Source organism: Dasypus novemcinctus, chromosome 19, assembly GCF_030445035.2.
Source record: "Dasypus novemcinctus isolate mDasNov1 chromosome 19, mDasNov1.1.hap2, whole genome shotgun sequence".
Classification (NCBI taxonomy): domain Eukaryota; kingdom Metazoa; phylum Chordata; class Mammalia; order Cingulata; family Dasypodidae; genus Dasypus; species Dasypus novemcinctus.
In genome coordinates this window covers 83,308,317-83,326,908 of record NC_080691.1, presented here as the reverse complement: position 1 = coordinate 83,326,908, position 18,592 = coordinate 83,308,317, and the positions used below count along the sequence as shown (strand labels likewise).

General features: G+C 70.3%; 2 protein-coding genes across 5 annotated transcripts; one reads left to right on the top strand and one right to left on the bottom strand.

Moving 5' to 3' along the window:
• PCSK4 (proprotein convertase subtilisin/kexin type 4) lies at positions 1-9,140 on the bottom strand. 4 transcript variants are annotated; one of them, XM_058282171.2, is made up of 15 exons: positions 8,952-9,140; positions 8,655-8,759; positions 7,364-7,456; positions 6,241-6,369; positions 6,084-6,160; positions 5,916-6,004; positions 5,423-5,595; positions 5,138-5,350; positions 3,240-3,340; positions 3,067-3,170; positions 2,849-2,966; positions 2,463-2,550; positions 2,139-2,263; positions 830-952; positions 1-699 (listed from the first exon to the last, which is right to left on the bottom strand). In XM_058282171.2, exons 1-15 carry the CDS (start codon positions 9,138-9,140, stop codon positions 21-23), a joined length of 2,406 nt encoding a protein of 801 aa, XP_058138154.1. In that variant the 3' UTR covers positions 1-20. The 4 variants fall into 4 exon arrangements, with proteins under 4 accessions (XP_058138154.1, XP_058138155.1, XP_058138156.1 ...); XM_058282172.2 differs by having other exon boundaries at positions 163-699; positions 2,371-2,550; XM_058282173.2 differs by having other exon boundaries at positions 163-699; positions 879-952.
• A 764-nt stretch (positions 9,141-9,904) lies between these two features.
• Positions 9,905-15,103, top strand: REEP6 (receptor accessory protein 6). The gene is made up of 5 exons (XM_058282170.2): positions 9,905-10,071; positions 12,393-12,486; positions 12,608-12,746; positions 13,420-13,588; positions 14,928-15,103. The coding sequence occupies exons 1-5, from the start codon at positions 9,957-9,959 to the stop codon at positions 14,963-14,965; spliced, it is 555 nt and encodes a 184-aa protein (XP_058138153.1). The 5' UTR covers positions 9,905-9,956; the 3' UTR covers positions 14,966-15,103.
• The last annotated feature ends 3,489 nt before the right edge of the window (positions 15,104-18,592 follow it).

The following is an 18,592-nucleotide window of genomic DNA, read 5'->3' as shown; positions in this document are numbered from 1 at the left end:
TTGGCACCTCTATACAACCTTTATTTGCAAATTTCCAAGGTCAGACGCAGCACCCGAGCCTGTTGGGTGCTGTCGTTTTGCTCCCTCCGCCTTCCCCAGGTGGCGGGGCAGGGAAGGGATGATCGGGGTCCCCGGGCCACCCCAGCCTGGGCAAGCGGCCTCTTTCTCTTCCACACGGGGCCGCCCGGCGCAGGCTGCGGGATTGCACACACCCTGCCCCAGGCCTGCGGGCGGCGGGGGGCCAGCTGGGGTCTCTCGGGGCCGGCTGGTTCGCTCGGAGTCAGGGGTCCTGACCAGCGACTCTCCGGGTGAGCTGGGGCGCTGGCGGGGGCGACCCCCAGTGGCCGAGCAGGCTGCCCGCGGGGAGGACGCCGCGGAGGGCGACGGCCAGCAGGGCCAGCGCCATGCCCCCGGGCGGGCGGCGGCAGGCGGCGGCAGCGGCCAGCGGGGGGCCGGCAGGGCCGGAGCAGGAGCCGCGGCGCGCGTCCAGCGTGGCGGGCGGCGGGCAGGCGGTGCAGTCGCGGGCAGAGCCGCCCTGGCAGGTGTAGCAGGACGCGTGGCAGCTGGCGCACACCCGCAGGGCGGGCACGGCAGGACGCCCAGGCGCGGGCGTCACCGCCCGCCGGGTGTGGTTGAAGTACCGCGGGGGGCAGTAGGCCAGGCAGAGGTGGGCCAGGAGGTAGGCGGGCCCGCGGCATTCTGTGCGGGGCGCGGGCGACCGGGCGTGAGGGTGTGGGGCCGCGCCCGCCCACCCGCTGCCCGCCCCGGCCGCACTCGCTCGCTGCCCGCTGCCGCCGCCCAGGGGGTCCTCGCCGCGCCGGGCACTCACCCTGGCACAGCCCCTCCGTGTCCCGCTGCACGCACGCGCTGCTGGTCACCTGGGAGCCCGTGGGCCGTGCGGTCATGTCCTCGGCCGTCCCGTAGAGCAGCAGCGTGTAGCGGAACAGCGTCCCTGGGCAGGCCGCGGCGGGCGCGGGGAGGGGACAGGCCGTCAGGCCGCACGGCGGGGCCCCCCCCGCCCTGGAGCCACATAACCTACACGCCACATAACCTGAACACCTACTGTGCACCAAATAATCTGAATGCCTACTACACGCTGAGTTCCTGGACACCTGCTGTGAATTGAGTTCCTGGATACCTACTGTGCACCAAGTAACCTGAACACCTACTGTGTGCATCAAGTTACTGGACACTCACTGCATGCCTAGTAACCTGTAATCTGAACACCTATTGTGCGCTGAGTTCCTAGACACCTGTGTGTTGTTTTTGGACACGTACTGTGTGCTGAGTTACTGAACACCTACTGTGTGCCTAGTAACCGGAATACCTCTGCAGGCCGAGTTCCTGGACACCTACTGTGTGCCGAGTTCCTGGATACATACTGCACACCAGTAACCTGAACACCTACTGTATACTGAGTTTCTGGGCACCTACTGTGTGCCTAGTTACCGGGCACCAAGAATCTTGAACACCTACCTCAAGCCAAGTAACCTATGCTCTGAGCCCTACTGCGTGCTGAGCTGCTGGACACCTACTTCACGCCAAATTCCTGGACACCTACAGCGTATTGAATTCCTGGACACCTACTGCGTACTGAGTTCCTGGACACCTACTGTGTGCCAAGTTACTGGACGCCTGCTGCACTCAAGTTCCTGGACACCTACTGTGCACTGAGTTCCTAGACACTTACTGTGTGCTGAGTTCCTGGACACCTACTGTGCACTGAGTTCCTAGACACCTACTGCGTGCCGAGTTCCTGGACACCTACTGTGTGCCAAGTTCCTGGACACCTACTGCGTGCTGAGTTACCAGACACCTACTGTGCACCAAGTTCCTGGACACCTACTGTGTGCTGAGTTCCTGGACACCTACTGTGCATTGAATTCCTGGATACCTACTGTGTGCCAAGTTCCTGGACACCTGCTGCACTCAAGTTCCTGGACACCTACTGTGCACTGAGTTCCTGGCCGCCTACTGCGTGCTGAGTTGCTGGACACCCACTGCATGCCTAGTAACCTGAGCATCCCTGCTCTGGGTTCGGGACACCTACTGTGCGCAGTGGGCCTGTGCACAGGCGTCTCCCGTCGGGACGCCCCTGCGGGGAGCTGGAGCCTCCGCCCCCCGGGCCCGGGCCTCACCCGTGTTGAAGTAGTAGCCCTTGTTCTCCAGGGTCAGGGTCCACGTGCCCTGGGGGTCCTCGTCCCAGAAGTGGGTGGACATGAACACCCAGTTGTTGTAGCCTTGGCCGCTGATGTCGAAGGGCCTGGGGGAGAAGGCGAGGCGCGGCTTCGCGAGCGCAGCACACACCACCGCTGCGGCGGCCCTCGGGCAGGGCCCGCGCTGAGACGGCGCTGCCCCGGGCCCGCCCACCTGACGGCCACGAGCGTGGAGCGGGTGCCCATGGGGCTGCTGAGGGCGATCTCCAGGTCCCCGCGGCGGCTGTAGGTCAGCGAGAGCCGCACCTGCACGTGCTCCAGCGAGCGGACGTGGTTGGCGTGGCCGGCGCAGGCCGACACGTTCTTCCTCACGTGCAGCAGCGGCTGGATGGTGCTGGGGGCGGGCGGGCCGTGAGCGCCCAGGAGGCCACGCCCACAGCCTGCGCCGCCCTGTCCCCTGGGGGTGGGGCAGGGGTGCAGGGCGGGCTGGGGTGGCCAGGGGCCGGCTGGGGGTGGCCTGGGGTGGCGGGGGCCGGCAGGGGGGCGGCCTGGGGTGGCGGGGCCGGCGTGGGGGCGGCCTGGGGTGGCGGGGGCTGGCAGGGGGGCGGCCTGGGGTGGCAGGGGCCGGCGTGGGGGCAGGCTGGGGTGGGGGGTGGCGTGCGGGGAGGCTGGGGGCGGGGCGGCGGGCTCACGTGGGCGTGTGCACCACGCGCACGGCGCACTTCTGCTGGGGCCGCGTGGGCGTCCAGGCGCGGGCCAGCTCCACCAGCAGCGCGGCGTCCAGCAGCCCGTAGCCGTAGTGGTGGCTCACTGCACAGACGAGGCAGCGCTGGGCTGGGGCAGGGCCCGCCGTGCCCGGCCGCCCCCTCCTGGCGCCCACCCGTCCCCTGCCGGCCCCTCCGCCCCTCACCTCGCCGCCCCACGCCGTTGACGCTCCAGTCCTCGGCCTGCAGCTGGGCTGGGCGCGACGCGCGGACCACCAGGTGCTGCATGTCCCTCCAGGTCAGGAACGGGCTTGGGGGGGGGGTGCTGGGTGAGCAGGGATCGGGCCGCGGGGGGCCTGGCCACACCCCTGTCACCTACTTGGCCTCCAGAGCCAGGGCGATGATGCCGGCGGCCAGCGGGGCGGAGGCCGAGGTCCCCGTGTGCTTGTCGGTGCACTGGTGATGCAGGTCCGTGGTGACCTGGGAGGGTGGAGGGGTGCAGGTAGAGGGGCGCACGGGGCTGGCTGCTGAGGACCCGGGCCCGCACTCCAGGGGACACAGGGCAGGAGGCCGGGCTGGGGGGAGGCAGTCTGGGCAGACTGCCTGGAGGCGGTGGGGTGTGGGGGCGATCCAAAAGGAGAGCTGGCAAGGGTGGGATGGGGGAAAGCATTGGGACAGGGCGAGCCACATGGGCCGAGGCCTCGTGTGGGGGGCAGGTGTGGGGGGCAGGTGGCCCAGAGGCAGGCCAGGGGCAGGGTCGGGTCCTCCTGAGAGCCTCGGGGAGCCTGGAGCAGGCTGGGGGCAAGCGCGACTGGAGCTGAGTTATAGGGGGCTCCTGGCAGGTGCAGGGAAGACCCCATGGTTGGGGTGGGAGCGAACGGGGCTGGAGAGGAGGTGGGGTGGAAGGGAAGGTTTGGGACAGGAGTTAAGGCGGCGGGCCCTGGGTCAGTCTGGGCAGCAGAGGCAGAGCTGTGGCATCAGGCAACGTGGGGCAGAGCTGTGGCGCCAGGCAACGTGGGGGCAGAGCTGTGGCACCAGGTGACGTGTGGCACTAAGTGACGTGGGGGCAAGCCATGGCATTAGGCAGCATGGGGCCACAGCCATGGTGCCAGGTGATGTGGGGGCAGAGCCGTGGCACTGACTGACGTGGAGCAGATCCGTGGCACTTAGCAGCATGGGGCAGATCTGTGGTGCTGGGCTGTTATGGGGGTAGAGTGTGATGCCAGGTGATGGGGGGCGATGGGCAGAGCTGTGGCACTGGGTGATGCGGGGGCAGAGCTGTGGCACCAGGCAAAGTGGACAGAGCTGTGATGCCAGGCAATGTGGTGTCAGAGCTGTGGCACTGGGCAACGAGGGCCAGAGCCATGGCCCCGGGTGACATGAGGGCAGATCCGTGGCACCGGTTGACGTGGGGGCAGAGCTGTGGTACTAGGCGGCATGGGGGCAGATCTGTGGCACCAGGTGACGTGTGGCACCAGGTGATGTGGGGCAAGCCATGGTACTGGGTGACGTGGGGGCACATCTGTGGCACCACGTGACAAGGGGGCATATCCGTGGCACCAAGTGACATGGGGCAAAGTTGTGGCACCGGGTAACCTGGGGCATCAGGTGATGTGGGGCAAGCGTGGCACTAGGTGGCATGGGGCAGGGCTGTGGCACCGGGTGATGTGGGGTAATGTGTGGACAGAGCCGTGGCACCAGGCGGTGTGGGGCAGAGCATGGCGCCAGGAGACGTGGAGGCACTGTGGCACCGGGCAGCGTGGGGGCAGAGCCGTGGCACCGGGCGGTGTGGGGCGGAGCGTGGCGCCGGGCGACGTGGGGGCACTGTGGCACCAGGCGGCGTGGGGGCAGAGCCGTGGCACCGGGCGGTGTGGGGCGGAGCGTGGCACCGGGCGACGTGGGGGCACTGTGGCACCGGGCGGCGTGGGGGCAGAGCTGATGTGCTGGGTGGTGTGGGGCAGAGCGTGGCGCCGGGCGACGTGGGGGCACTGTGGCACCGGGCAGCGTGGGGGCAGAGCCGTGGCACCGGGCGGTGTGGGGCAGAGCGTGGCGCCGGGCGATGTGGGGGCACTGTGGCACCGGGCGGCGTGGGGGCAGAGCTGATGTGCTGGGTGGTGTGGGGCAGAGCGTGGCGCCGGGTGACGTGGGGGCACTGTGGCACCGGGCGGCGTGGGGGCAGAGCCGTGGCTCCGGGCGGTGTGGGGCGGAGCGTGGTGCCGGGCGACGTGGGGGCACTGTGGCACTGGGCGCGTGGGCAGGCGTGGCGGGGCCACTCACGATCTGCAGGTCGGCGGCCACGCCGCTGCTGTAGGTGGTGGTGAGTGTGGAGGCACAGGCCTCGCTGTACCAGGGCACCTGGCCGCGCTGCGTGGTGCTGCCCACCGACAGCGTGTGGATGCTGTTGGTGTAGCCGTCGCAGTTGCAGTTGTCGTAGTGCAGCCCGCCGTTGCCCGACGCCCACACGAAGAGCGTGCCCAGCCCGCCGCGGCCCTGCCGAGGGGAAGGCCGCGTCAGCGCGCGCCGCGCGGGCACGGGCACCGGGGGGCGCGGGCCGGGCCTCACCTGGGTCACGCCGCGCCTGAAGGCCTCGCGGGTGAGCACGCCGGGGCCGTCGACGGTGCGGCCGTCGTCCTCGGGGCCCCAGCTGGCGCTGTAGATGTGGATGTGCTGCGGCCGCAGGCTCAGCGACTGCGCCTCGATGACGTCGGTGACGGTGCCGTCCAGCATGCGCACGCCTGCACGCGGGGGTCGCTGCAGCCCGCCGCCCCGCCCCGCCCCGCCCCGCCCCGCCCCCGCCACTCGCAGGCCCCGCCCCCTCCCCGCCCCACCGCCGGTCCCGCCCCGCCCCCGCTGCTCGCAGGCCCCGCCCCTCCGGCCCGGCCCCGCCCCCGTCGCCCACAGGCCCTGCCCCTCCCTGCTGGCCCCGCCCCCGCTGCCGACAGGCCCCGCCACCCGCAGGCCCCGCCCCTCCGGCCCGGCCCCGCCCCCCGTCGCCGGCAGGCCCCGCCCTGGTCCTGCCCCGCCCCCACAGGCCCCGCCTCTGCCGGCCCCGCACCTCCGATGCGGGCGTTGAAGGCGACGCCGGCGCCGCAGACGCCGTTGTTGGCCGTGGCCGCCACCTCCCCGGCGCAGCGGGTCCCGTGCCTGCGGGGCGACGGGGCGCGTCACAGCCCGCCCGCCCCCGCGCGCCCCCCGCGCGCCCCCAGCCCCCCGCCGCACCCACCGGTTCTCGTCGCTGGCCGTGTAGCGCGGCTGCGGGTCGGGGTCGTCGTCGTTGAAGTCGTAGCTGGCGAGGGCGTCCTGGGGCGGGGCGCGGCGTCAGCGGGCGCGGGGACCCCCGGGCGCCCCGCCCCCGCCCCCGCCCCTGCCCGCGCGCTCACGTAGTTGGCCCAGAGGTCCGGGTGGTCCTTCTCGATGCCGTCGTCCAGCACGGAGACCACCACGCCCTGGCCCGACAGCCCCTGGCTCCAGGCCTGCAGCACGCGCAGGTCCGGCTGCGCCTCGTTGTTCTAGGCGCCGGCCCGGGTCGCGGGGTCAGAGGCCGGGGTCGCGGGGTCATGCGCCCACCTGGCCCCACCCAGACCCGGCCCTCGTCTGGCCCCACCCGGCCCTGTCACCCACCCACCGCCCTGCCCTCACCTGGCCCCCTGCCCCCACCTGGCCCCACCTGGCCCCCTGGCCCCACCTGGGCCCCTGCTCTCACCTGCCCCCATCTGGCCCTCTGCCCCCACCTGGTCCCCTGTCCCCCACCTGGCCCCCTGCCCCCACCTGGCCCCCTGCCCCCACCTGGCCCCCTGCTCTCACCTGCTCCCTGGCCCCCTGCCCCCACCTGGCCCCCTGTCCCCCACCTGGCCCCCTGCCCCCACCTGGCCCCCTGGCCCCCACCTGGCCCACTGCCCCCACCTGGCCCCCTGCTCTCACCTGCCCCCACCTGGCCCCCTGCTCTCACCTGCCCCCACCTGGCCCCTGGCCCCACCTGGTCCCCTGCTCTCACCTGCCCCCACCTGGCCCCCTGCTCTCACCTGCCCCCACCTGGTACCCTGGCCCCACCTGGCCCCACCCGGCCCTGTCACCCACCCATCCCCCTTCCCCCACCAGGCCCCCACCTGTTCCCCTGCTCTCACCTGCCCCCACCTGGCCTCCTGGCCCCCACCTGGCCCCTGGCCCCACCTGGTCCCCTGCTCTCACCTGCCCCCACCTGGCCCCCTGCTCTCACCTGCCCCCACCTGGTACCCTGGCCCCACCTGGCCCCACCCGGCCCTGTCACCCACCCATCCCCCTTCCCCCACCAGGCCCCCACCTGTTCCCCTGCTCTCACCTGCCCCCACCTGGCCTCCTGGCCCCCACCTGGCCCACTGCCCCACCTGGCCCCCTGCTCTCACCTGCCCCCACCTGGCCTCCTGGCCCCCACCTGGCCCCCTGCTCTCACCTGCCCTCACCTGGCCCCTGGCCCCACCAGGCCTCCCTGGCCTGCCGCAGTGCCCCCGCCTGCCGCCCGCTCACCATGTACCACTGCTTGGAGAACCAGGGGTCCATGGGCGCCACCCAGGAGCGCTTCACCCGCCGCCGCAGCGTCTGCTGCTCAAACCACTGAACCTGGAACGGGGCCGCGCTGCAGTCAGCCCCGGCCCCGCCGCCAGCCCCCTCCTCGGCAGCCCCCTCCTCGGCAGCCCCCTCCTCGGCAGCCCGCCTCACAGCATGGCCCAGGGTGGGGAGAGGGCTGCGGCCACGGGCTCGCGCTTTGGGGTCCCTGCCCGCCCGGGGCTCTGTCTTCCACCAAAGTGCTCGGCCACCCCCTTCCGGGGTCCACGGACGCGCGGGCGGCGGCGGCCCTTACCCCCTCCCCCAGTCCTACCCCTGTCCGCACGGTCAGCTCCAACTCTTGCCCATCTGCCCGGGCAGCTCCTAAAGCTGCCCCTTCTGGCTGAGCCCCCTCCCCAGGCCAGCTCCGCCCCGGGCAGCTGTCCTCTCCTCGTCCCAAGTCACCCAGCCGCCGTTCTGCCTCCCACTGCTGTCACCTGTAGACGCCCCATCGTCCTTACCACGGCCCCCATGGGCAACCCCCCCCACCTCCTCCGGCCACAGCTGTGCCGTTCCGGGGTCCTGCCGACTGCTCTGCACCCCAGACCCTTAGCACATGCCGTTGTGCCTGCTTGGGCTGCTCCTCCCGCTCTCACCACCGGGCCTCCCGTTCCCTAAACCAGCTCCTGACCCCATCTCAGCAGCACGGCCCCTCTTCCTTCCAGCTGCTCCCCTGCAGACTTGGCGGCGGACTCCGTCCTCCCTCCTGCACGCCGTCCGGTGAACCGGCCTGTCCACACCCGGTGCCTGGCTCCCAGCTGCCGCAGCCCGTCCCCTCAGCTCCCCGCCCATCCTGTGGCTTGCCAGATGCCGCCTCCCCTTGACGACTTTCCTCGCCTGGCCCCCTCCCCGGTCCCAGCGCAGCCACTAACGCACTGGGGGTCCCCGGGCAGGCCCTGCGCCCTGTGGAACCCTGTCCTCTGTTGTGAAGGGAACCAGTTCCCTTGTGTCCATCCCAGGAGCTGGGGGGCAGGCAGCGGACTTGCCCGCCGGCCCCTCCCGGAGTCGCAGGCGCCCCTGATCTTTCGGGGTGAGCCGCGCTCTCTAAGCTGCTGCTCTCCTTTTCCCGGTGAGGTCCCCACGGAACAGCCCTGGGAAGGTGACTTTCAGGGGTCACACAGCCAGGCCAAACGACCGGGAGAGCAGTGGGGCAGGCTGGCTGGCCGCCAGGAGGTGGCCGCGACCCGGGGGCCGGCCTCCAGGTCAGGCTCACCTGGGGGTCTTTCTTCAGCCGCAGGCGGTGGCCCCAGTGGGGGTTCAGGGACTGCTGGGCCGCGCCCCGGTGCCGCAGGTGGAAGTACTGCTCGTCGGGGAAGATCTGGGAATGTGGGGGGCAGCTGCATGGCCGGGGCTCCCCGCTGCACCCCTGCCCAGGCCAGGCCTCCAGCTGGGGAGGCTTCGGGCGCCCCCGGAAGCCCCAGGCTCTGGGGGCAGCTGGGCTCCCGACATGCGTGTGGGTGACTGGGGTCCAGCCCGCACCCCCTCCGGTCCTCCCCCGGGGCCCACCCACCTGCCCCAGGTTGACGAAGCCGAACTTGCGCGCCAGGCGCTCGGCCTCCCGGGGCCCCTGCGACACCCGCACGGCCCAGCTGCTGACATAGATCGGGGCCCGGGCCGAGGCCCGCCCCACTGCCAGGGGGCCGAGGAGGCCCAGGGCCAGGGCCAGGCGCAGCCAGAGCGCAGTCCGGGCGGGCCGCATGGCGGCGGCGGGGGCGGGGCCGCGGCGGGGGCGGGGCCTCCGAGAGCCCCTCCCTCCGGCCAAACCGCCGCGTCGGCCCGGCCCGCCCCCGGCGCCATAGCAACCCCCTGCGGGCTTCAGCTCCCAAGGGCCCTTGCGGCGCCCTTCTCAAGGGGCGCGAGGCCCCGGCAGGAATGGGGAGGGGTCCTCGCCGGTCCCGACTCTTCCGCGGGCCCAGACCCTCTGGAGCCTCAGTTTCCGCATTTGTGACCCAAGTCTAAATGAGCGGGTCAGTCCTGGCCACCACGGACCCACCCCTTTATCTGGCCCCGCCCCCCTCGCTCCGCCCCCCTCCCCCTGGAGGCGGCTCTGCTTCCTCTCCGGGCCAACCAGCGTTGTCCTTTCGGGTTAGCCACGCCCTGCCTCCGCCTCCTTTATGATCAGCCACGCCCCTCCAGTGACGCCCTTCCGGCTTCTCCAATCAGCGCGAGTCTTTCTTCCGCTCCGCCCACCGGCCCCGCCCTCCCCAACACGTTCCTATGTCGCCAGCTCCGCCCCCTCTGAGGCGCGTCCAATAATCTCCGGCCCCGCCCCTCCGGTGGTCACGCCCCACCCCGCCCGACCAATAGGCGCCCGCCGTCCGCCGCGCCCCGCCCCGGCCCGCCCGCGTCGCGGCAGCGCGGGCCCCGGCCAGCCAGAGGGCGATGCGGCGGGGGAGCCGGGGCGGGCCCCGCCTCCTTTGTCCGCCTTGCCCTCCCATTGGCCGGCGCGGGTGGCGGGGTCGGCGCTCGGGGGCGCGCGCGGGCGCGGGCGGCCAGCGCGGGGCCGGCGGGGGCCATGGACGGCCTGCGCCAGCGCTTCGAGCGCTTTCTGGAGCAGAGAAACCTGGCCACCGAGGCGCTCGGTGCGATCGAAGCCAGGACTGGAGTCGAGAAGCGGTACCTGGCGGCGGGTGAGCCGCGGCGCGGGGGGCGTCCGCACGCCGGCGCCCGGGACTGCGGGCTCTCGGTCCGCGCGGAGCTGCCCTGCCCGGCGGGGAGGCCGGGGACCCGGGGTGGGGGGCCCGGGCCGGGGTCTCGGTCCGCCCGGAGCCCCCGCCCCGGCCCCGCCCCGCGCCCCCGGGCGACGACCCCCCCCACACCCCCCCTGTGCCCGCAACCCCTCCACGCGTCCCGGCTCCCAGCGGGTCTGGAGGCCGTCCCTGCCCCCTGCCCGGCCCTGGGGACCCGCCAGGCCCAAGGCCGGTTCTTCCAGTTCCCAGCCGCTCCAGGGGATGACCCGCATCGCCTCCCAGCGAGGGCCCCGGCCTGGACGCAGGTGTAGGGAGCAGGTGTAGCAACTTCCTGTTTTTCCAGGGGGGACCTCGAAGAGAGCGAGGGGCGCTCCCAGCTCGACCCCCAGCTCAGGGGCTTATGTCCGGTGCTCCACAAATATCGTGGAGTTGGGTAGTTTGACCGCTGGGTGGGTGGGGGGCGATCACGAGCTGGGTTCCAGGCTCCCTTCCCTCTCCTTCGGGGACTTTGGGGAACCCCTGCCTCTCTCTTGCCTCTCTGCCCCTTCTTTGCGGCTCCACCACTTCTGCCGCCTCTTCCAGGAAGCCTCCCTAGAGCGAGTTACAAGTATATTTTGTCCGGACCCTCACGGTTTGGGGGCAGCTCCTGCCTGGGGCTTCTTCCCACCAGCCAAGGGATTCCCTTGCCAGGCACTCCGTGGAGGGTCCCCAGAGGCCCGGGGTGCCTGGCCCGGTGTGGCCTTCAGCCAGGCACGGAGCGGGGCTGGACTCGCCCTGGGCAGTCCCCGCCCTGCGCCCTGGCCTCCGTGCCTGGCCGGGGTGAGCGCAGTTGAGATTACAGAACACCAGGGAGAGAGGCAGCGGGGAAGCGCCAGCTGGGAGCCTGGGTGTTGCCAGGAAGGAAACCGAGGCACAGGGAGGCTGGATCCGCCCTGGCGGGAGCACCCCCCCCCCCCACCGGGACCCATCTGTTGCTGATCCCTGGGGCTCCCCCCACCCCAGCCCTGACGTCCGCGCCGTCCTCCTGGTGCTGAGGCTGCAGGAAAGGAGATTTGGGGGGGGGGGGGCAGGGAAGCCTGGGAGAGCCGCTCCCACCCCCAGCGATTCCTGGGGGGGGTGACATTTCTCCACCCCCGTTGAAGGTGCTGGACCCCGGGGGCCGCCCCCCGCCCAGTCAGTTGGCCAGTGTCCCAGGTGGCAGGAGGAAGCGGGTTGGAAGCAAGACGCCTGGACTCTGGCACCTGCCACTGCCCCCTCCCCCCAGCTCCTGACCTTGGACCCTGGGAGATAAAGATTAATGCTGGGGAGGCGGGGGCTGCCCTCTGGTCGCAGAGGTGGCCTTGGGGGAGGAGGAAGGGGCTGGAAATGCAGCTGTGGCCCGGAGCTCGGAGCTCGCTGCCTGGCCACCTCTGAACCGAGCTGCCTCCCTCTGAACCGGGCCGCCTCCCTCTGACCCTCCCTTATTTTCTGGCCTTTGAGATAAGGCAGGGAAGAGCCCGGCACGCAGCGATCGCTTTAGAAACACAGCAGCTGTTATCGGCTTCCCAGCGAACTTCAGAATGGGGGCGCCCACTCCTGGCTCCCCTGGCACCCTTGCCCGCCGGGAGGGGGTGTCCGTGTGGCCCCACTGTGTCCAGCAGGCGCCCCAGAAGTGCCGGGAGAGGAGGGGGAGGAGGAGTTCTCTGCCGGATGGTGTTTAGCTAACCCCACGGCACCCCGGGGAGGCCGGGGCTGGGATCACCCCTGTTACAGGTGGGGAAACTGAGGCCCCACAGGGAGCTGCCTGCTTGGTGTCAGGCTTCGAGTGCCCACAAAAGCCGAGGTTTCTTCTCCGGGTCCCAGCACGCTTCGCTCCAGTGGGTTTCGCTGCCTCCAATTAAGACGGGGGACCCCAAGGCAGTTCTGTCCCCAGGGTCACCGGGCAGTCCCCAGGTGTCCCCAGGGCACCGAGAGGGGGGAGCCCAGGGCGGCCACTCCACCCCTTTCCCGATGCCAGCCGCGCCGAGGGACTGTGGCCTTTCTTAGCCACCAGGAACCCAGTCTTGAGGACAAAACAGCCCTATTTTTAGGCCCCCACGCCCCTCGTTCCCAGCCCGGAATGGGGCGGTTGTAGCCGCAAGGTGATTGCTTATTCACTCGACAAACCCTGGCCAGGTGGCCATTCCGGGGGGACGCGGTGGTGGCCTGGGGCCCGGTGGGGCCCAGGGAGTGCCCCAGCTGCCGTGTGTGAGCGTGAGCGCCCTGCCCGCCCCTCTCGGCAGGCGCTGCGGCTCTTCTCAGCCTGTATCTTCTGTTCGGCTACGGGGCGTCACTGCTCTGCAATGTCATCGGCTTTGCGTACCCCGCCTATGCCTCGTGAGTGCACGCCGCGGGGGGCCGGGGGGCCGGGGGGCCGGGGGCCGGGGGGCCCAGGCTGCGTCGACCTGCCCTGACCCGCGCCGACCCTCTGACTGGCGCCGACCCGCGCCTCCCCCAGTATCAAGGCCATCGAGAGCCCAAGCAAGGAAGACGACACTGTGTGGCTCACCTACTGGGTCGTGTACGGCCTCTTTGGTCTGGCGGAGTTCTTCAGCGACCTGCTCCTGTCCTGGTTCCCTTTCTACTACGTGGGCAAGGTGGGCGCGGGGGCGCGGGGCCGGGCGGGGGACGCGGGGGCGCGCGTCCCGGGCCGTCCCGGAAGGAGCTGCCCACCCACCCTGGGGGCCTGCTGGTCGGGAGGAGACCAGGAGGGGTGGGAGGGGGAGCAGACCCTGCCCTGGGGGAGTCTGATGGGGGAGGCCCCAGTGGAGAGTCTGAGGGAGGAAGCCCAGGCCCACCTAGAGAGAGTTTGACAGGAGAGACCCAGGCCCACCCAGGGAGTGTCTGATGAGGGATGCCACAGTGGAGAGTCTGAGGGAGGAGGCCCAGGCCCGCCCAGTGAAGAGTCTAAGGGAGGAGGCCCAGGCCCGCCCAGTGGAAAGTCTGAGAGAGGAGGCCCAGGCTTGCCCAGTGGAGAGTCTGAGGGAGGAGGCCCAGGCCCACCTGGGGGGGTCTGAGGGGGAAGGCCTAGGCCCACCTGGGGTGTGTCTGAGGGAGGAGGCCCATGCCTGCCCAGTGGAGAGTCTGAGGGAGGAGATCCAGGCCCTCCTGGGGGGTGTCTGAGGGAGGAGATCCAGGCCCTCTTGGGGGGTGTCTGAGGGTGGAGGCCCAGGCCCGCCCAGTGTGGAGTCTGAGGGAGGAGGCCCAGGCCTACCCGGGGGGAGCCTGCAGGGGGAGGCCCAGGCCGAGGGTGACACGGGCGGCCCGCAGTGCGCCTTCCTGTTGTTCTGCATGATGCCCGGGCCCTGGAACGGGGCGCACGTGCTGTACCACCGGGTCGTTCGGCCGCTGTTCCTAAAGCACCACGAGGCCGTGGACAGCGTCGTGAGCGAGCTCAGCCGGCGAGCTCTGGACGCGGCAGCCGGGGTAGCCAGGGACGGTGAGTGGGGGCTGCGGCCGCCGGCCTGCGCGCCGCTTTCCGTCCCTCGGGCCTGCCGGCTGTCTGCCGGGTCTCCGTCTGTCTGTCCCTCTGGGGCACCCGTCCAAGTCCACCTGCCCCACCTCTCACCCTCACACGGGCCTGCGCCCCTGCCGCCCCCTCTCACTGTCCACCTCTCTCCCACGCTCTCGGGGAGCAGTCCTGCGCGTCCTGGCCCGCGGCCGGGCCCTCGTCACCCCCCTGCCGCCCTCAGAGCTGACCGTAGGTAACGTCCCTGGGGGAGGTAGAGGCTGCAGGTATGTGCGGGGTGTGTGCAGGTGTGCAGGTGTGTGCATGTGGGAGCGTGTGTGGGTGCAGGTGAGTGCAGGTGCGTGGGTGCAGGTGCGTGGTGGGTACAGGTGTGTGCACATGTCAGTGTGTGCCTGGGTGCAGGTGAGTGCACAGGTGTGTGCATGTGCGAGTGTGTGTGTGGCTGCAGGTGAGCATGGGTGCAGGTGTGTGTAGGTGTGTGGTTTTGAGCCTGGGTGCAGGTGAGTGTGTGTGCACATGGATACAGGTTAGTGCACAGGTGTGTGCATGTGCAAGCACGTGCATGGGTGCAGGTGTGTGCAGGTGAGTGTGTGTGCACATGGATACAGGTGAGTGCACAGGTGTGTGCATGTGCAAGCATGTTCAGGGGTGCAGGTGTGTGCAGGTGAGTGTGTGCACATGGATACAGGTGAGTGCACAGGTGTGTGCATGTACGAGCACACGTGTGGGTGCAGGTGAGTGCGCAGGTGTGTGCATGTGTGTGTGTGCATGGGTGCAGCTGTGTGTGGGTGTGCATGGGTCCAGGTTTGTGTATGTGGGTGCATGTACATGGGTGCAGGTGAGAGTGCAGGTGTGCACACACGTGAGCCTGTGCCTGGGCACACGTGTGTTTGGGTGTGCCTGGGTTCAGGTGTGTGTATGTGGGTGCATGTACATGGATGCAGGTGAGTGTAGGTGTGTGCGTGTGCAAGCACATGCATGGGTGCAAGTGTGTGTGCATGTGTCCATGTCTGTGTGTGCACGTGCAGGTGTGGGCGTGCAGGTGTGTGCACATGTGAGTGCAGGTGTGTGCATGTGTGAGCATGCGCCTGGGTGCACATGCAAGTGTGTGCCTGGATGCATGTGTGTGTGGGTGTGCCTGGGTGCGGGCGTGTGCATGTGTGTGCAGGTGTCCGTGTCCCTGGGTGCAGGTGTGTGCACATGCGAGCGTGTGCCTGGGTGCAGGTAACTATGGTCTGGCTCCCTGAGGCGGCTCGTGGAGTCCCCAGGGCCCCAGCCCCCCTCACCTGCTGGCCCCCTCTCCCCGCAGCCAAAGCAAGCACAGCGCCGACCCCGAAGGACCACTGAGGAAGCTGACCAGCCCGGCCGAGGACCGGGCCGCGCGGGAGCCTGGCACGTCGGGGCCCCACGCCTCGACGGGTTCCTCCCCGGAGCCCGCGGCGGAGCCCCCCGCCAGCCCCCTGCGTGCGCCCTCGGGCCCGCAGTCCCCCCAGAAGCCGCTGCCCGGCGGCTCCGCCAGCTGCTCCCGGCTGGACGGCAGGGCCCCGGGCCCGTCGGGGGCGCCCAGCAAGGCCTCCAGCCCGTCGCCGTCGCCTGGCCCACCATCCGTGGCCTCCCCCAGCCCCTCCTCGTCGCCCCGGAAGAACCCAGGCCCAGGGCGGCCTGCCGGCGGCTCCGCCAGCCTCACGCCCCCCGCCGGCCAGAGCCCCAGCGCCCCCGCCCTCCCGGCGCCAGCCACCGGGGAACGTTCCGGCCAGAACCCCGGGGACGGCCCTGGCGACTCCACCCCCGGTGGCTCTGTCCCCGGCAACTCCGCCCCCAGGGCCGGCCGGGGCCTCCCGAAGCGGCCCCCGCCGCGGCTGGCCACCAGCTCCTGCCACTCCTCGTCCTCCCTGGACTACAGCTCAGAGTCCACCACCGAGCTGACCTGCAGGTGGCCCCGCCACTTCCCCCGGCTGCGCTGCCTGCAGCACTGCTGGCGGCTGAAGCACCTGGCCTGCTGACGGGGGCGCAATAAATGCAACCTGGACGACCCATCCTCGCCCGTCCTTGGGGCCGCCGGGCCTGGCGGAGGGACGGCCACCTGGGGCACGGGGGCTGTGGGCATCGGGGCCCCTCTTACGGATGGGGAAACCGAGGCAGAGTAACCTAAGCAATCTCCTTCCCCCGGCCTCACCTGGCTTCCCCCGGAGTCGAGTGCAGGTCGTTTTCTGGCAGGGACCCCCCATGGCTGAGCGGTGGGCATGAGCCTGGGGAGGGAGGAAAGTGGGCGAAGGGAGCTGGGTCAAGGCGGGCCCGCCTGCGGGCAGCTGGCAGGGCGGTGACTTGCACCCCTGAGCCGCGGGCGAGGACGCCAGGCTGCCCGCGCGCCACGCCTGCCGCCACCCGGGGAGGAAGGGGGCTGTCCCGGGGAGGAAGGGGGGCTGTCCGTTCGCACAGCCCCTCTGTAGGGCCCCCCGCAGAGGCCCGCGGGCTGCAGGCTGACGCTCGGAAGAGGGGAGGCGGGCGTGGGTGTGCGTGAGCCTTCTGGAGCCCGCGTTCCCTTCGGCGAGGCCACGCAGAGACGGAGCGAGAAGGGGGAGCGATGGGGGGCGATACGCCCGTGTCACCATCGCCAAGTTCTAGCAACGCACACCCAGCGGGGTTTAGAAACCAGAGCCCCCCCCCCCAAGTCCACACGGGGCTCCCCGGAGCAGAACCTGAGGCGGGGGTGGGGGAGAAGGAGCCGAGCAGGGAGGTGGACGCCGCGAGTCCCGCCTCAGGTCGGGGGGCTTCTTCCGCTCCCCCACACCTGCCCGCCCCCACTGTGGGCAAGCCCGCCCTGAGGGGCCCTGCGGAGGGGCCCAGCACCTGGGCGGGGTCCCGCAGGCTCCCAGGGTACCCCCCCCCCCAGCCTCTGCCCTCCAGGCACTGCTCTTCCAAGAGTCAAGTCGGTCCCAGTTTCTGGAAGAGCCAAGAGGGGGCGAGCGGGATAAACCACAGACGCTCGAGGCTGTGACACTCAGTGGTCACTCAGCAGTCCTCTGCCGTCCGACACAGAACCCCGCTGCGCCCCGGCTGTGAGGTTTTTGTGCTCTGCCCGCAGCCACCAAGCCTCCCAAGGGCCCCAGCTCCTGCAAACCCAGCACTGAAGGGGACCCCAGCTCGCTCATCAAGTACCGAGCGCCCCGTGGGCGCCAGGCTGTGCTTCGGGAGCCAAAGGCACCGCGGCGGCCCTGAGAAGCCGCCAAGGGCAGGTGCAAAGGCCCTGAGGCCGGGCTGGCGCGGGGCGCAGCGGGGGAGGTGAGCCCGGGCAGGTGCGTGGAGGCCCTCGACGCAGGAGTGTTGGCAGGGAGGGTGCGAGGATGACCGTTAATCCGCCGGGCCCCCGCCGAGCAGGCGCTGGCACCAGTGAGCGGCTTATCTCGGGCTCAGCTCGCCAGTGACCCTGCGGGCAGCACCGGCCCCCGACCCTTATCTCGGGGGTGCCAGCAAAGCGGCTCAGCCCTGCCTCTCTGAGGACCGGGCCAGCCCCCGCAGGTTCCCCGGGGGGAGACGAGCCGCCAGGCGCTGAGTGCGTGGGGTATTTTTTTATTTTTATGGTGGTAACGTGTATAGGGAACATTTTTGCCATTTTAACCGTTTGAAGCGTAATTCAGTGGCTCTCCCGCCCCAGTCGTCCTGGAGCAAAGCTTCTCCGTCACCCCAAACAGAAGGTCTCCCCCTTAAGCCCCGCCCCTCCCACCCCCTCCCGAGCTCAGGTCTGCTCTCCGTCCCGGCAAACGCGCCTGTTCACGCACGGGGGTCACACGCGCGCGTCCTCGCACGTCTGCCTTGCGCCGCTCAACACGCCTTCGAGGTTCAGCCGTGTTGGGGCTGTGCCAGACCTTTGTTCCTCTTCACGGCCGACTAATATTCCACCGCCCAGGAGGCCCCCGCTGTCGTGAGCCGCGTAGCCGGCGAGGGACCCCGGCACTGCCTGCTCCTCCGGGCCGTCGGAAGCGTGCTGCGGCCAAGGCGCGAGCCGGCTGTCCGTCCCCCTCCCGCTATCGGTTCCCTGGGTCAGCACCCACGGCTGGGTGACACGGTAACTCTGACTCTTTTAAGAACCCGCTCAACCGTTTTCTGCAGTGGTGGCATCGTCGTACGTTTCCTGTGGGTGCCGATTCCCCCCCATCCTCATCAACACTTGTTATTATCGCTATTTTTGATAATAGCTAGCCAAGTGGGTGTGAAGGGGTGTCTTGTTTAAAATGGGCAACGGGGCGGCGGATGTGGCTCAAGCAGTTGAGCGCCTGCTTCCCACACGAGGGGGGGTTTGGGTTCAGTCCCCCGTGCCTGCTAAAAACAAAACAAGCAAAACGAACAACAGCAAAGAACAACTCAGGGAGCCGATGCGGCTCAGTGGTTGAGCGCCGGCTTCCCACGTACGAGGTCCCGGGTTCAATCCCCAGCCCAGATTACTTCCCCCCAAAAAAGTGAAACGGGGTGTTGTTTGTGCTCGGTGAGGGCAAACGTCAGTTCCTATGTGAAACACTTCGCTGGATTTGAGTGTCTTTAAAGCCGCAGTCTTGGGAGCGCGCATAGCCCGGTGGCTGAGCGCCTGCTTCCCAGGTCCGAGGTCCCGGGTTCGATCCCCGGTACCTCCGAAAGTCGCCGGGTCTCGCCTTTCCATTACTGCTCTAAAAGGAAAGGAAGTGAGGCGGTCGCGCTTAGGGACGCGGTCAGCTCTTTCCGGGGCGCGGCTGCCCGGTAGGGCAGGGTGTGTGAAGCCCCTGCTCCTGGCCTCCTTGCCCCCCCCTTCCCGGCGTCCGCGCCCCCAGCAGGCCTGGGGTGGCCCCTCCCGGCGCCCCTTCTCCCACCGCCTCGCCCAGGCCCCTGCAGCTCCGCGCAGGCGGCCCGAAGCCCCCATTCCCCGACGTCTCCCTGGGCCACGGCGCCCGCGGGGCAGGGGCAGCTGGAGGGGCCCCCGAGGCGGGCGAGGCCGCTGGGGCG

Coding starts and splice junctions, on each gene's coding strand:
- PCSK4 (XM_058282171.2), bottom strand. CDS start 9,140: ATGCGGCCCGCCCGGACTGCGCTCTGGCTGCGCCTGGCCCTGGCCCTG. Junction 6,005..6,083: donor ACGGCCAGCGACGAGAACCG/GTGGGTGCGGCG, acceptor GTCGCCCCGCAG/GCACGGGACCCGCTGCGCCG. Junction 2,967..3,066: donor CAACGGCGTGGGGCGGCGAG/GTGAGGGGCGGA, acceptor TCGTCTGTGCAG/TGAGCCACCACTACGGCTAC.
- REEP6 (XM_058282170.2), top strand. CDS start 9,957: ATGGACGGCCTGCGCCAGCGCTTCGAGCGCTTTCTGGAGCAGAGAAAC. Junction 12,487..12,607: donor GCGTACCCCGCCTATGCCTC/GTGAGTGCACGC, acceptor CGCCTCCCCCAG/TATCAAGGCCATCGAGAGCC. Junction 13,589..14,927: donor AGCCGGGGTAGCCAGGGACG/GTGAGTGGGGGC, acceptor CTCTCCCCGCAG/CCAAAGCAAGCACAGCGCCG.